Below are 16786 nucleotides of genomic sequence, written 5' to 3'. Positions count from 1 at the left end.
ATTTTTATTTTTATTAATTAGGTAGTTGAGGAGTCGTGCATTCAATTGTTGCATTTTTATGTTCATACTACACTTATTATAGTTTGAATTAAATCAGCTAATAAAAAAATCATATAAATAATAATTAAGGTCTAATCTTTATTTGGATGTTTGAAGGAAACTGCAATGAATTATCTAACATTTGATTATTAATTTAAATTTTTTTGCCGTGCAGAATTATAATCTACTAGTCAATACCATTTATAGAAAAAAGCTCTTAAAGCAGTTTTTTACGTATCACCCATAGTACAAAATTTAAAACAATTATTAAATGGATTTTATGTATTATCAAATATTTTTCGTTATGTAACATTATTATGCTTGTCGAACAAAATAAGTCAATTTAATTAGTTCTTTTTTAAAGTATTTTTATTTTATGTTTATAACAAAATACTTAACAAAATATTTGACACGATATCTATTCGTCGATATTTGACCGTTATAGTCAATATTCCCTGTCATATGTACTGTTTAAATCAATATTCAAATTATAATATAAAAAAGAAAATCCTGAATTTCAAGGGATTTCAGCTGCTTCTGCTCCAGTGGCAATCAAATAATTTTATAACGGGAGAGAATGAAAAAAATCCCTTATGAAAAAAAATGTTGTAAGTTCTGTACTCCAAAATTATATCTGTCTATATTAATATAAAGCTATAATATGTAATAGCTTATAAATAACGTATTAATGATTTTGTTCTAATTAACCTATTTAAAACCTTAAATTTATTTTAAAATAGTACCCCGTTGAATTGACATAGATACATATTTATATGTGGGCATAGTGTAGATAAAAGTCTTGGAGATGATAGCCACCAAAACTCAAAATTCAATCTTCAAAATTTGTAAGTTTAATTTTTCCATAATAGTTATGAACTTTTGAGTTATGTACATATAAAGTTTCCAAAATTTTGTTATTTTTACTGAAATTGTAGAAAAATGTCAACAAAGGTATTTCAATGGAACGTGATCTAACCCTCTGCCATCTGACCGACACTGTTCGGCTGATCAAAAATACATCCCTTCTTGAAATTTACTTGCCCGGAACATCTAAGGTGTTGCCGGCAACAATTTAACTGCAATGTGCATGAAATAACAAAATCTGCTAATTAAAATGGACATGTTCGCGGTGAAACTGTGTGCGTTTAACTCAATGAAAGGGTCCCAAGGCAGAACGAAATGTGTGAGGACGAGACGTGTAAAACATTATTACGATAAAAAAATAGCCGTGTGCACATTTTCCAATCGAATCAATAATCACAGTCGACGGATCGTGTGATATTGTCGTTTCACCTTCGGAAAACCTAAGCCATGTTGGCGTATCCTCTTAATAACGTTCTTAGTCGGAATGAGTGTATGAATCACGATGCGTTTACCTCTGCCCATGTACTTGCTGCTCTCTGAGTGATTTTTGCCCGCAAAACCCCTACAACGTAACGTCGTCGTCGGTGTGCATGTGTTTCCGTTGCGATAAACACAACCAATCGTTTACTAGGAAGATCACGACGTAGCCCGCGGCAATGACTCTTGACCTCCTACTCGACTTGGCATGGGTTTTCTGTGTGCAACAGCAGAGGTTGCATCATCGTAGTGGAATCAAAAACGATGAATGGGGCTGATACAGATGAGCCACCGAGTGTCCCGCACCGCTATGCCATGTAGGTCGTTTTTTATCCGTACGACTTGGACATGAAGTCGCGCGGTGTATGCTAATTCCAGTGAATACTTTTTACTCCGGTCGGCAAGACTACCTATATAAGACTGACGTTCGCGATCATCACAAATCATTTGTGCTAGTGCCGTCGACTGGAGTAACACATAATAATTGTAATATTTCATTAAGTACACATTATAACCGACGTTTCGCTTCTTCATCGCCGAGAAGTGTACACTGTTTATTTATTCATCGCGATCCCGAAATCGTGGTACTCTTTTAAGTTATTATTACTTACACAGACACATCAATCGTCATGTATGCTCAAAAGGTAAGCTAAAATATTATTGAGTCTTGTTTAACACACATAACGTATTAATATTAAATTTTAAGAACTAATTTTTAGTACGATTGTTTTATAATAATCTCGTTGCACTATTACCTATAGTAATAATAGATTATACTTTAATAGCACTATAGTTAAAACTTGGTCATAAAAATATTGATCGTTTTTATTTTTCTTCATTAAATTTACTGGAGCTCCATCACTGGATGGTTTCTCCAATAATGTACATATTTATATATATATCATTTGTAAATTATTATTTGTTAAATCAAACCATATGCTTATTGTACTAATGTAGGTACAGATTGTATATTTTCTAATAAAAAAAATAAAAAAATTTTATATGAAAAACTCCAATGATTACCACAAAAGTTAGTTACTTTAAATACAAAAGTCTTTGTATTTGTGTTAGGCGAAAAACAGCCTAATGTTTAAAATTTATTCTAATTAAAACATTTCAACCGTTGTTATTATTAACGTACTAGAAACGTTTTAAAAATATTTATGATAGCGGATATTTAGAGAAATGTTTACACATGTACAAGTTTATTATAAAAATTATTAATATTTTCGTTTAAATTGTATTATCAGAGTATTCTAAAATAGAGATGAAAAACACATGATAAATTTTGCATATCAATCACATGATCGGTGTAATTGCTTACAAAGTTGCGATTAAATTAAACAATTTTTGAAATACTTAAATTTATAGTATTGAGTTAAATGAGTAAATATTTTAACGGTCCAACAAAAAACAAACGATAAAGTTTTCACTCGAACCTACACATGCATCGCCTAACTTCGTGACCATCCTGTCCTATTTTATGTATGAAACCTGTTAATGTATTATGCAAAAGAATAAGTGCAATACTTGAAATGTTTCATTAAAATCAATAATGTTACCATAGGTTTGCATTATATTTAAAAGAAATTAATTTTTATTACAAAAAAAAACTGAACATTTTTCTATAATAACTCAGGCTTAGTCGAACTTTAAACTTTATTACAAGTAAATTCTAAGTAATCAATACACTTTAGTAAAGTTCTTAAGTTATTTTTCTCAAAAGACTCATCCTTAAATTTATAACAATCTAAAAAAATTTTCTAAAATTAATTTATTTCTGAAATAATACAAAATTTAACGATAAATTCAACTACAATAACATTCTATAAAAAAAAACACGATAGATTATTATAGAAATTAATAATTCTTATTGAAAAAATCATGAAAGCCAAAAAAAAAAACAATTTTTTAAATAAAATACGAAGTACATAATTTCAATATTAATCGTTCGTATATATGTTTCAATGTTAAAAACTCTTTCAGAGGTTTAAAGTTGTCGCTGATAATTTCAAAATATTTAAACATTTTATTAAAAAATATACTACAACTTCCTTTAAATTAATATATATATCATCTACGCATGTAGAACGATACTTAACCCAACTTAAGAACTCGACTGACCTTAGAACAGTTATTGGAGTTTTAACAGGTCTTTATAAAATACAAATCAAGAGACGACCTCGCGATTGTCAATGTCCTTTAACGTCACGGATCTGTTTCACGTAGGTTAAATCCAAACAATGGGATCCAACCACGTAATTACATTCATTACTTTATTACGCCTTTTTTATACAACATATTTATAAATTTAATTCCAAAGTATTTAATAAATCACAATCTATTGTAACACTCATATAAATTAATATTTATCAATTATATAGTTCATTGTTTATATTTATATTATTTGTTCAAATTTTGTAGACAATTAACAACATTTTTTTTCTATTTAGTAATTCAAATGTTGTTAATTTTTCCAAACAATGAATTATCTTGAAAATTAATTCTTTGTATGTGATTAGTAAAATATGTGAAATTAGTTTTCGGTAAAAGTATTAATCAGGGGTTATGTCAAGTGAGACACTTGACCTATGTCCTAGACTCTCCATGTATTCAGGAATCCCACGTTTAATTGAAGACATTTTTTTCGTTGCTCACTTTTTTATTTATCTCATTCCTAAAAAAAAACAGTCAGCCCTAATCAAATAAAAATTGAATAAATTATTTTTTAGTATTATACATACTAAGCTTCCTGTTTTAATATGGTATCAATGCCACATCTACTTTTACTGTAACTATGTATTTATTCAAAACTTTTTACGGATACTATCTATAGAATATTACTCTAATTAACATACTATCAATCATAAATAATCAGATTCATAATTAAATACTCGTAAACATAATTTATAAAAAAATGAACAATTTAAGTATAAACAAAGTATACAATTAATATGTCTTTTATTCGTTACGCTTCGTCCCCAACGTTAAAATCTCTTTGAAATAGACACCCAAATGATATACGTGTAAACGACTCAATATGCTGCAAATAGTAAAACAGTTAATACTTGACTATGGTGTATATGCATTATTAGATTTATTTTTCACATCATCAATGTATCTTTTTTAAGATAATAAAATGAAAAATGAATTGAGAGGGGATATTTTTTTTAGCTACTAATTTATCGTTTTATTAATGTTAATTTTATGTCAATGTTAATTAATTTATATTTATGGAAGTAATCAGTATTAACCTAGTGCCTAATCTGTTTTATAAATTGTTCCAGGCAATCGTCGCCGCTTTGCTCTTAGTTTCCATTGCCTACGCTCAATACAGCGCCCCATCCGGCAACCAAGGATACGGTGGTGTTGGTATTGGAGCTAGCCCATCCAACGATTATGGAATTAAACGTCCAGGACCAGCAGCCGATACCGGATCGGAAGGAAGCTCTGAAGTATTTTGTTTTTAAATTTCGTTTAATATTGCAAAAAAAAAAGAAGTCACTAATTTTACTATTTCAATTGAAAACCTTATTTAATTCTAAGAAAGACCATTAAATTAAACACTGTAGTAATACAAAAATAACCTGTTTACACTACTAACAACATATTTTTATTTAAAAACGTTTTTAGGATAACAAATGATCAATCGAAATTTCAAAATGATAAATAGAATACTAGAATGGGTTTTTATATTTTACAATAAAAACTTACCAACCTTAAGCATTTTTATTAAAACATGTAAACGAGTATAATCTAGGTGAACCTGCTTAGTAAATAGCGAGTCACTTACTCAATAATATTACCTATTACCTAAATAATCATTAACGTAATTTTTAAGAAGGAGAGAACATAAAACATGACAGTATAAAAAAATGAAGATGAATGTAGCCTTCACTATTTTGCGCAATAATATATTATTTTTATTAAGTATTTTTTTTTTTTTCGCTAGAAATAAGTAAAAATAATGAACTTTAAAATTATAGTATAAAACATCTTATAATGTAGATAACTTTTGAAATTTAATCATTTTTTTCACTTCTATTAGGCTGATAAAAATATATAAACATTAGATAATATTATATAATTTTAATTAATTTTCCAAAACTCAAAATACAAGCTTTACAAATTTTATATATATTATTTAATTAAAACAATTAATATAGTTGGTCTAATAATCACCAATTATTTATATTAAGAGTTATAATTAAATGTAATGAAAGAAAATAGCCGCATGTACATTAATTTGTTACTCCACCTACTTTAATAATCATTATGTAAGATTATACAAGAGAATGAAACTCAGAACTTACGTCGTGGGGTGTAAAAAAAACGATAATACAACAATCAAATATTACTTAATAAGATTTCGACATAATACAGATTAATTAAACTTTATAAGATGAATATTTTATTAAATTATTAATTGCGTTTTTTTATTCAACAAAGTTAGATAAAGTAGAATATTGCAATATATTTATAAAAATATTTGATTTGCTCATTAAAAGTAATACCACAAAGTTTTAACAATTAGCTAAATCTCTAATTTGACTCAATTCGTGTCTAATTTATAAAGTCATAACAAATGCATGATAAAAAATGATAATTAGCGACTTCAAGTATCGTTATCGTGATAAAATTCATATCGATTATAGGGCATAATGTGACACAGTAGGAATGCTAGTTTCTAATAACCTTTTTAGGCTAAGCTGATCTTGTAGCTGTTGTCGGATAAATCACTNTATTCCGAAAAAGATCCAGACACATACACCCATTACCATTCCCAGGGAGGATCAAAGGACACGTTCCGGAAGAAGAGTCCATTTTCCAGACCGTCTTCAAGTAGGCTCCGCTTGACTCCGTCACTGGTAGGGGAGTGATGTAGCGACCAAAACATACGCAACGAATATTCTCGAATGTTCTCGTTATCAAAAACCTTCGAGAAACTTCGATAACGCCATAAGATAACCTACGCGGGTATAGAATATTCTAGAATTAGCGAGAGCCTTATCGGAGCTATATATATATCGGAAGAATCAGTCAGTTCAGTTAGTTCAGTTCAGACTGTCTAGTCCGCGATACGCTACACGACCGCTACACCCCGCCGCTGTTGTCATCGTGTATTATGTTTACTTCGATTATTTTATTTTTCCTTACTGTATATACATATATTTTCTTTTAGTGTTTATACGTCTATTTTAGTGTTATAATTTTGTTTAATAAAAGTCTACCGCCATTTAAATAATTGTGTGTTGTAAGATATAACCCACANACAAGAAACCTCTACACTTAAATTTTGAGCTAATAAATTTGTTACAGTACAGCAAACTAAATTTACAAATTTGTAAAATTCAACTTGTTACAGTTTTCTCATAAAATTTTTTCATTATTTTAAAAAATAAATTGCACTATTTTATAACAATGTAAAATCATACCTAACGCTTCAATTTTTATTTATAGCCAGAGCCTTTCAACTTCGCTTATGAAGTGAAAGATGCTCCAACTTACACTGACTTCAAACACCAAGCCAATAGCGACGGCAAGAGAGTAACTGGTGAATACAGCGTTTTGTTACCAGACGGCCGCAACCAACGTGTAACCTATGTTGCTGATGAAAGTGGATACAATGCCCAAATCACCTACGAAGGTGAAGCCAAGCCACAACCATCTGGTCCATCGGCTGGAAGATATCCATCAGCTTCTGGTTCTCAAGGATCATACCCATCCGGATCATACCCATCAGGATCATACCCATCAGGATCAAGCCCATCAGGATCCCAAGGTTATCCTACAACAGCTGGATTCCCATCAGCTATAGGACCCCAAGGTTATCCTTCTGCATCTGGATCCCAAGGTTACCCTTCTGCTTCTGGATCTCAAGGTTACCCCTCAACAGCAGGATATCCTTCAGCTTCGGGCTCCCAAGGTTACCCCTCAACTGCAGGATACCCTTCGGCCTCTGGTTCCCAAGGAGGTTACTCTTCACCAATTCAAGGAGGTTATGGTGGGCAAGGAAATTATCCATCAGCATCTGGTGTGAAAGGAAGTTATTCAGCTCCATCACAAAGCAGCTACTCAGCACCATCTCCAAGCAGCTATCCATCTCCATCTCAGAGCAGCTATCCAACTCCATCTCAAAATGCTTACCCCTCACCTTCTGGCTATCCATCTTCAGTGAAACAATCATACGCCGCTCCTCAAGGAAACAATGGTGGATATTAATTAGTATATTAGACCAATTGTCAGGCCTAATACTTAATTTGCCATAAATGACAAGAAAAATACCAATAAAATCTATTTGAATACTGATTAGATTATATTTAAAATCATTGTAAAAATTGTATCTAAAAATAAGTTCAAATACTCTATTAAGTAAAATAAAGTTGTAAATTATTAACCGTGTCTGTCTGCACAAAATATTTTAATTTGTGTATAAAATTTTTATTACTTAATAAATATTGTTTAATTTTTTTTTATAAAACTTTGTTGTTTTAATCATTTTAAAAATGCATGGATAAATTCTAAACAAAATTACTAGGTAAAATAATGACATAACTCCGACGAGTTTTGAATTTTTACATTTCAGTAATTTAAACTTTTTTATCAACCCAGAATCAGGATTCCTAACCTTATTTATTAAACTTAAATAATAAACCTAACAAATCTTAATTTTTAACACAAATAATGACTAATAAAAATTATTTATCATTAATTATTAATTCAGGATATTTTTTAAATTTCAAATAATAACTGTCTAAGAATAAAATATTTAACAGAACAATTGAGATTAGTCAAAGATAAAAATATAATCGCTAATAGAAAAGCGTGATATTTAAACGTGTCTGTAAGAGTGATTAAGTACTTTAAAATACAAAATTGATGAAGATAGATATACGTTTTTATCTAATGCAATGACGTTACTGTCGACAACCACCAACGCACAACGAAACTGACATTATCGTTTTAATTTAATTTCTTTTCAATCTTTACTAACCTTTGACAGTAGCTATTTTGTAATTACTAAGATTTATAGTAGAATAATACTAAGGTTTCTATTTGCCTTCCACTATCAAGCTAGAAATAACTAACAAAAATAATAATAATAATAAAAAATAATAAAATTAAAAATAATAATAATAGTAACGCCTTGTATTAAACGTGATTTATTAAACGAAATGCTTACTGTACATAAAAATACATGTATACATAATCTGTAGATACAGCAATCACTATTTAACTTTACAAAAATATAAAAATGATTAATTTAATAATAACCTCTATAAAATAATATTAATATATTTGAGTATCAACGACAAAAAAATAAGTCTTATGTTATAATTTAAATTTGATAAAAAAAATTCTTTTGGAAAAGGGCTTATTGTAAAATAGTTTTTAAATTAAGAATAATTAGAAACAAATAATTAGCTAACATGGATAGATAAACTTGTTGAGTACCAACGGTTAAAATAATTAAAATATCAGTTGAGTGTTATATAATCATTTAGATGGAGAGAAATTATTTTTGAATTATATTTTACGTTAATATTGTATTTATTAATTGCAAATTGAAAAAAAACTAAAAAATAACAATTTTTAAAAATGTAGAATTTAAGATAATTCTAAAAAAATATTATCTGTTAACAGTCAAATATAAATTACCATTTTAAATATACTAAATTACAATTTTACAATTATTGCGGCAACACTACATCGACTGGTTATGATCAACAGCTATACGTTTATGTTAAATACTTCATTGTATTAACCGGTTATCTCCATATCAATTAATTGATAATGGTATTCTTTCAATACTAATTGTTAGGATATCGTAGTCTTAATTCTAATCGACGCAAGCAATTAATTGTTATTACTTATTTTAACCAATTAGTTTCATTTAACTATTTTATATTGAAACATAAAATTTGTAAGTATTCTTTGTTCAAATAGTGTTATATTTACAAAATTGTATAATAGGTATTATACACAATTTTTTTAAATTATACTTCTAAATTCAATTGATTTATCTAAGTAATATTTAATAGTTACAGAATAAATTTAATCAATATATTTTATTTGTCGATTACATTTTTATTAAAGAACAAATATGTTGAAATTATATGTATTTTTATATATTATTATAAAATATAAAATAAAAAACTCTATAAAAATTTTTTTTTCTTAATTTATATTTTAAATGTTAAAATATTTTTCTAGCATTGTATGGTTGTCTTCTTCTTCTCCCTCGCCTTTATCCCAACTACTTGTGATAGTCTTCCCATATCCTAAATTCATTAGATTACAAAATAAAATTATTTTTTGTAGATTTTTATTTTACTTGGTGTTAAATCATGGATTCCAGAGATAGTGATGGTGAGTCAGACGTTACATTTATTTTTATATCAAAATAATATGAATTAATACTTAGCAAATATAATGTAAAAAATCATATCAATATCAGTTATTAGTTTTTGTATAACAATTGATTAATTAAATCTCTAGAAAAAAAATCATTTTTATGCAATCATATAAAAAAATGTAAGTCACACAATTTATATCTATGGCCCACTATATTATAATTATTGAATATATATTTTTTTAATCAGTTGTAACATGTTAATTATTATTATTTTAGATATGAAAGTTGAACCAACTAGTCCAAATCGTAATCCTAATCCTTTTAGCCGTTCAAGCAGTGGTAGTTCTTTGCACACTGGAAATCATAGCAGTAGTAGTGGCCATGGTAAACAAAATACATTTTTATTTTATGAAATTGTTAATCAAATTTTGTTTCTTTGTAATACTAATTTCTTATGTACAGAATTGAAAAGATCTAGCTGACTACTAAAATTTTTGATACAATAACTATTTCATTGTAATTTTTATAAAAATAATTAATTCATTCAATGACTACATTAAAATCATTTTTTATTATTTGTATTTAATAATAAAAAAAATTTTTATTTTAAAATTTTTAACAAAATATTTAAGGGCTAGTTTTTAACTATTTTCTTACAAAATTGATTAATGTGATAATAACAATTTTAGAACAAGTTTCCAGTCTTTTGCAATATTTATACTTGATATATCATAGAGTTTTTTTTGATTCTAAAAAATAGGCTTTTGTTTCCTTATTAAATACTTTGATTCAAAAATCAAAATATTATATAAAATTTTAAACAATTATTAAATATTAAACTCTGTTACTAAGAACCGGTTAGTATATTCTATTATAAAATTAAAAAAAAATTAGTTTTATTTATTTTACTATTAAAAACAAATAATAAAAAATATGTTTTTTACATAGTCCAAAACTGTAAAAATTATTTTAAAAAAAAACGTAATTCTAAATATTTGCTGCATCATAAATCATTAAAGATGTCAAAACTTAGTGAAACATCTTATTATATATTTTCATTGTATGTATGTGTATATGTAAATTGTTCATAGAAGATGATGATAGTGAAGAAAAAAGCTCACCTAATAACTATAAAGAGAAGCGTAGAGAAGCACATACACAAGCAGAACAAAAACGTCGTGATGCAATTAAAAAAGGCTATGATTGTCTTCAAGATTTAGTTCCTACTTGTCATCAGACAGATAGTAGTGGTTATAAATTAAGTAAAGCTACAGTTTTACAAAAATCTATTGACTATATACAAGTATGTCTTCATCATTAGTAAACTTTAAACAAAGTTTCATCTATAAAAAATTACTCTTTAGTACTTATTATTACAAAAAAAGAAATTGGAAGAAGAACGAAATGCTCTTCGTAAAGAAGTAGTTGCTTTACGAATTATGCAAAATAATTATGAACAGATGGTAAAAGCACAACAAATTCCAATGGGTCATGTAGAAACTAGGATACCAGATGAAGAAAAATTTTTAATGGTTTGATATATTTATTTTTAAAAATATATTATCAATGATAAAAAAAAACAGATTTATGTAAATGTAAATTGAACAGTATTTTTTTTTTTTTTTTTGTATTCAGTAATTGTTTTATTTGCATTAATTTTAATATATATTGAATTGAAGTCCATGATCCAAATTTTAAATGGTGCTCTTTATGTCATAATTTATATGTTATGCTATCTTTATCTTTTAATTTAAGTAAAAATTACTTGATTAAAATTATATGATTAACTTATAAAATATATGAAATTCTTCATTTATGGTAAAAAAATTTTATATGATATAAGTTTAAAACATACCAAATCCTCCATTGGACTATAAACCACAAGCTTTGAGTATTTATGTTTTAAAAAATTGCATATAAGGATAATAGAATAGGCAAATTATAAAAGTAATTTTAAATAGGTTATGATTCCTATAATTTTGTAAGTAATTAATTTTTTTTTTTAGTTTCAGAATATTATAGACGAGTTATTTTTTACATTTTGCAATATAAATGTAAATAATTTCACCGAACTTTCTGCTTGTGTGTTCAGCTGGTTAGAGGAACATTGCAAACCTCAGGTAAATTTCTTATTTTATGAATAATTATCTCTAATAAATAAAATATATATGATAATTTACCAAGATAAGTCTGTAGTATGAAATTTACCATATCATATGCATTCATGAAACTGTCAGCTCCATTTAATATTTTAGTTTCATACTTAATTTAAATAAATACTTCTATGAAATGATAAACTAATAACCTAACTCATTACACATAATTTTTTGTAACCTACTTCTTAGATAGCCATAGTCTTCAATTAAATGAGAGTTATTAATATAAAAACAATTAAAACTATTATTATTTAATATAAAAATGTTTAAATTTGATAAATTTTGCATTTCTTTGTTAAATTAATACCAAACTACTTAATTGGATATAAAATCGTATTATTAATTTTCATTCTTTTAATTATTTAAAATTATTTAATATTAATTTATTTGGAATGAATTAATGAAATTAATAGATACTTTACAACAACACAATTAGTTATTGAATGTTTAATCCAAGTATAAAATTAGGCAAATCTAAAATTATAGTAAATTATTGTTTATTTTATATTTAATTCTAAACTTACTAGACATTAATTTAAGGACGTTGATACAATAAAATAATATCAAAATCTTATTATATTGTTGTATAATTTATTATTAAATTCTTTTGATTTCACTTTTAATAATTTTTTAGTGTTTGCAAAAAATATATTAACTGAAATTAATTCTTGTACTTATCAAATATTAAGTATAATTCAATTACATGCGATGAAACAGATTTTTTTTATTATTATTATTATTATTATTTTTGCAGACATTACAAAAATTGATTGAAAGTTTACTCACCCAGGAGAAAAAAAAATTAAAAACACCAACATTATCAATAAAAAACTCTTCATAAAGAACTAATATTAAAATTTTGGCAGATTAAAATATTTATACTTTAGCAATTAGGTGTTAACAGGTATTATGATAGATTGTTAAACTTATGAATTATTCTAATATGTTGTACTTTATTTATTCAGTTATACTTCCTGAAATAACAGTATCATTATTTCCATATTGTTAGTCACAACATCACCAGGCTGTATAGTATTTATTTCCAACTATTATTAGCATATTAAAATGTGCTATAGTTAATATAATATTTAGATTTGAGAAAAAATATTGATAGTTGAAATCATAATTGTAATTTATTATGCATGTCTTGTCTGTTAAATTTAAATGATTTAGAATTAGGTTTTATCTTTTAAATGGAAATAACATAAAACATATTTTTATTGAATGTGTTTATAGTAAAAGCACAATTGAGAAAAAAAGTGTAAAGTGTAAATCAAAAGTATTTTTAGAATGGAGCTCTTTAGTTAAGTTTAAAAACAAAAATTATTAATCATAATTTTCTTGACTAGGAGGAAATATACTTTTTTGTTGTGCCATTTGTACTATTTTGATTAATAATAGATTACTTAAAAATATATTTATTCTAAAAGAATTTTTTTATATATATATATATATATATATATTGGTTATTTCATTGCTTTTTTTCATAATCAATAATTGATGTATGAATTTTGTCATAAATTATATTCCGAATAAAAATGTTTATCATCAATAATATCAAGGTTTCATCAACAACGAACCATATTAATTCTGTGTCAAGGTTCTGCTATTGAGAAACCCAAATAAGTTGATGAGTGTTTATTTCAGTCGGTATATTTTTAATACTGATGGTAACATAACAATGACATTGTTCCTATAATACGTATACACAATTTTTTAGTATTTTTTGTTATGTATTTATATTTTTTAGTATTAAATATATTTTTAATTTAAATAGTGTTTATCATTTCATTTTAAATAAATTAATGAAATTATTATAATTTTTTTGTAAAATATGATAGTAATAAATTTATTAAGTATTATAATTTAGTAATCAAAATTGTATACTACATAATAATTTAACTGTATCATAACTTTCAAATAAGTACACATTTTATACAAATTAATTTTTAAAAGTAATAGACTATTGATGATTTTTTTTTTATTTAACTTTAAAATTTTTGTCTATTCATTTAGATACCTAGTATCTAGTAAAATTAACTTAGTATTGTTATGTTTTATAGGGTTTAATCAGACATGTGAATACCAATATTGAAAAACAACGTAGACTTGTAGTAGATACTAAACGTGTATAACTATTGTTATTTATTATTTGATTTTGTTTTATCATCCATTACCATTTAAATAAAATATTGATGAAAATGTGAGATTAATGTTAAACTTTGCAATTGTTAATTTTGAAATTTTAATTATTTAATAAACGTGTAAAATAATTGTTACCAATAATACTGACTTTTTTAATATTTTGCCACTTCTTTCTATCAATAGTAGTTTTAGATTTTCAATTAATAACAAATTAAAAATTAGATATAATATAAACAAACACCTTCATATTATAACTGATACTACTAGTTAGTAGCTGGTGAAACTTAGCTTATTGAGGTAGCTATGAAAAATGAGGCCATAGCCTCCCTCTCCCCTTGGGTAAATTATTACAATAACGAACGGTGAATTTCTTTTGGCACTGTTAAGAGTATATAATTGTTTAAAAAGGTCCTTTCCTAACCTTAGACCCTCCCCCAAGCAAAATCCTGGCAAGACTTTAAAAATTCAAAAAATGTATGTGTATTATTATATATTTTTTATAATATATTATAAAAAATATATTTATATAAATAAAATATATTTTTATTAAATAAATAAAGCTCCCTTTAAAGAGTGTTCTAATTATGTTAATGCACATTATTTATTGAAAGTCTACAAAATATTTAAGTCCAATTTTCTTTTTTTCGTTTGTCGTCTCACTAATATATTGTCATTTAATGAAATTTGCATATCGTAAATTGGAATAGAAGTACTCTTTATTTTCTAGATGTGGGGAGATAAATTTTTGGGGATGGGTAAACTTGTTTTTAAAATATATTTCTATATAAAAATGAATGTTATTTGCTGTATAATATTTATTCTACCTTTAGATCACTCCCTGGATATTAATTTTATATTTTCTAATTAGATTATTTTATTTGTCCATTCGTTCTTTGATTATTTTGCAAAGATTGGAAGAAAAATTATCCATACTTAGTAATAAATCATTTCATAATGAAATCTCAATCTTCATGAAATTTTCTTTACAACTTTTTCGAAGATAAATGACGTGTAGTGTAATACAATTAAGGGGCATAATTTGGGTCAAATTTGATTAGAGATCGCAAAATTGATTTAAATTTTCGGGGAGGCTATTAGTGTTCTTGACTTTCTTTTAACTAATTTTGAATTTCTATACTTACAAAAATAAGCTCAAAAAATTCATTCGCAAACAAACCAATTATATATTTACTGTATGCTTTTCTCATTTCAACGCGCACAAAGTGCCCATACCAACACGAGCTCTCTCTATCCACTCGATGTATTAAAATAATTTTAACTCTTACAGGTCCGTCAGAGCAAACGCATGTTTTCCAAAATGATACTACCCCAAAAGTAATCGGATTAAAAAATATATATATATTATATCGACAAATGCTGAAACATAGTTTTTTTTTAACATAACAAAATTTAAGTTCTGATAATAATGTCAGTCATATGGCGTCTTTAAGACACAATGCAGGAATCGAGGCGCTCTCGAAATAAGACAATTGCGCAATAGACTCTGTGCCGGTTCTTCTTTCATCACTCGCTTATTTGATGAACTTTTGTTTTTAAATGATCCCACAAGGAAAAAACACATGTTGTTAGATCAGGTTACGGGGGGCCACGGAATGTCCGTTATCGCAGTGCCGCCGTACTGCGAAAGTTGTCACACACTTCAAACCATGTTTACAACTAAAACTGTATCTTATCAGCATTTTAACGAGCCATCCATCCACACCGATCACTTTCCCCACTTGAAGTATTAATAGTTAATAGCTTAAAGTATTAAATAAATATTTAAAAATATGCATTTATTCTGACGGACCTGTACAAGTACAGGCCCTACTGTTATAACTGACCCTAAAGTTGTTATCGACCCGTTAAGATTTCTTGTAAAAAAGGGCTAAAAAATGGTTCTTTTAAAAATTCACAAACATTTATATATTTAATGTTCTACTTTAAATTACCATTTATACGTGTAGAGCAAACAAATTAATAATACTAATTAGTAATTACATTACTATTTTAAAAAGCTTATTCATAATGAATAATGTAAACCATGAAATAAAAGTATTATTGAAGTATTTAAAACAAAACATAAACGCATGAGAAAAATAAAAAAATGACAACAATATTATTTAATAATCCATTAACGTACGATAAAATTTGCATTTTTGTTTAATTTTACACCTTTTTTACTTTTACCATAATCACAGTTTTGAAAATTCTTCTATTGAATTATTACAATTTTCTATCTTAGCGACAATATATTTTTAACCACATTAGTAATAATAAATAAGTATATAAATCTTAGAGAACTGACACTCACTGGCTTATACTTGCTGCCATAATATTATTAGTAGACTTAGAGACTTGTAACTCTATAAAACATAGACAGATACGTGCTTTAAAAAAAATCGAAATATGTTTTAAAAATGTATGTATATGCATTTAAAATTGATAGTTTTTAGCTTCGGTGCGAACCTGAGAAGATATTAATTTTATTATGATGTGTTTTTTTTTTGTCTGTTACCACTTTTTCTCAGCTCTCATTGAAACTATTGCTTTCGACGATACGTCAAGGATCATAAATTGTACCCTCAAAAATTTTAATTTTTCGAAAATGGGTTAATAATAAGTTAATATATCAAATGTCCCAGACCGACAAGATAGTTTGTTGATGTCTCTGCCGACTAGCAGAGGTAAATTTAATCAGAGACATACTTATATACATTAAATGGTCCCCAGTCGATAACATTTTTTT

General features: G+C 26.3%; 2 protein-coding genes across 8 annotated transcripts; both read left to right on the top strand.

Moving 5' to 3' along the window:
- Positions 1–1812: 1812 nt before the first annotated feature.
- On the top strand, positions 1813–7861 carry LOC126898459 (annexin A7-like). The gene is made up of 3 exons (XM_050672497.1): positions 1813–2024; positions 4668–4835; positions 6841–7861. Exons 1-3 carry the CDS (start codon positions 2010–2012, stop codon positions 7600–7602), a joined length of 945 nt encoding a protein of 314 aa, XP_050528454.1. The 5' UTR covers positions 1813–2009; the 3' UTR covers positions 7603–7861.
- Positions 7862–9131: 1270 nt separating this feature from the next.
- LOC126898460 (max-like protein X) lies at positions 9132–14168 on the top strand. 7 transcript variants are annotated; one of them, XR_007702267.1, is made up of 9 exons: positions 9132–9304; positions 9703–9750; positions 9880–9915; positions 10013–10120; positions 10831–11039; positions 11101–11268; positions 11743–11856; positions 12647–12796; positions 13956–14168. XR_007702267.1 is itself a non-coding variant. In XM_050672498.1 (8 exons), the coding sequence occupies exons 2-8, from the start codon at positions 9729–9731 to the stop codon at positions 14025–14027; spliced, it is 732 nt and encodes a 243-aa protein (XP_050528455.1). In that variant the 5' UTR covers positions 9151–9304; positions 9703–9728; the 3' UTR covers positions 14028–14168. The 7 variants fall into 7 exon arrangements, 1 of the variants encoding a protein (XP_050528455.1); XR_007702266.1 differs by having other exon boundaries at positions 9150–9304; positions 10828–11039; XR_007702269.1 differs by lacking the exon at positions 9880–9915 and having other exon boundaries at positions 9147–9304.
- The last annotated feature ends 2618 nt before the right edge of the window (positions 14169–16786 follow it).

The sequence above is a fragment of the Daktulosphaira vitifoliae genome, unplaced genomic scaffold, assembly GCF_025091365.1.
Source record: "Daktulosphaira vitifoliae isolate Bord-2020 unplaced genomic scaffold, ASM2509136v1 Scaffold_2, whole genome shotgun sequence".
Classification (NCBI taxonomy): domain Eukaryota; kingdom Metazoa; phylum Arthropoda; class Insecta; order Hemiptera; family Phylloxeridae; genus Daktulosphaira; species Daktulosphaira vitifoliae.
The sequence above is the reverse complement of the archived record's forward strand: the minus strand, read 5'-3'. Positions and strand labels throughout refer to the sequence as shown.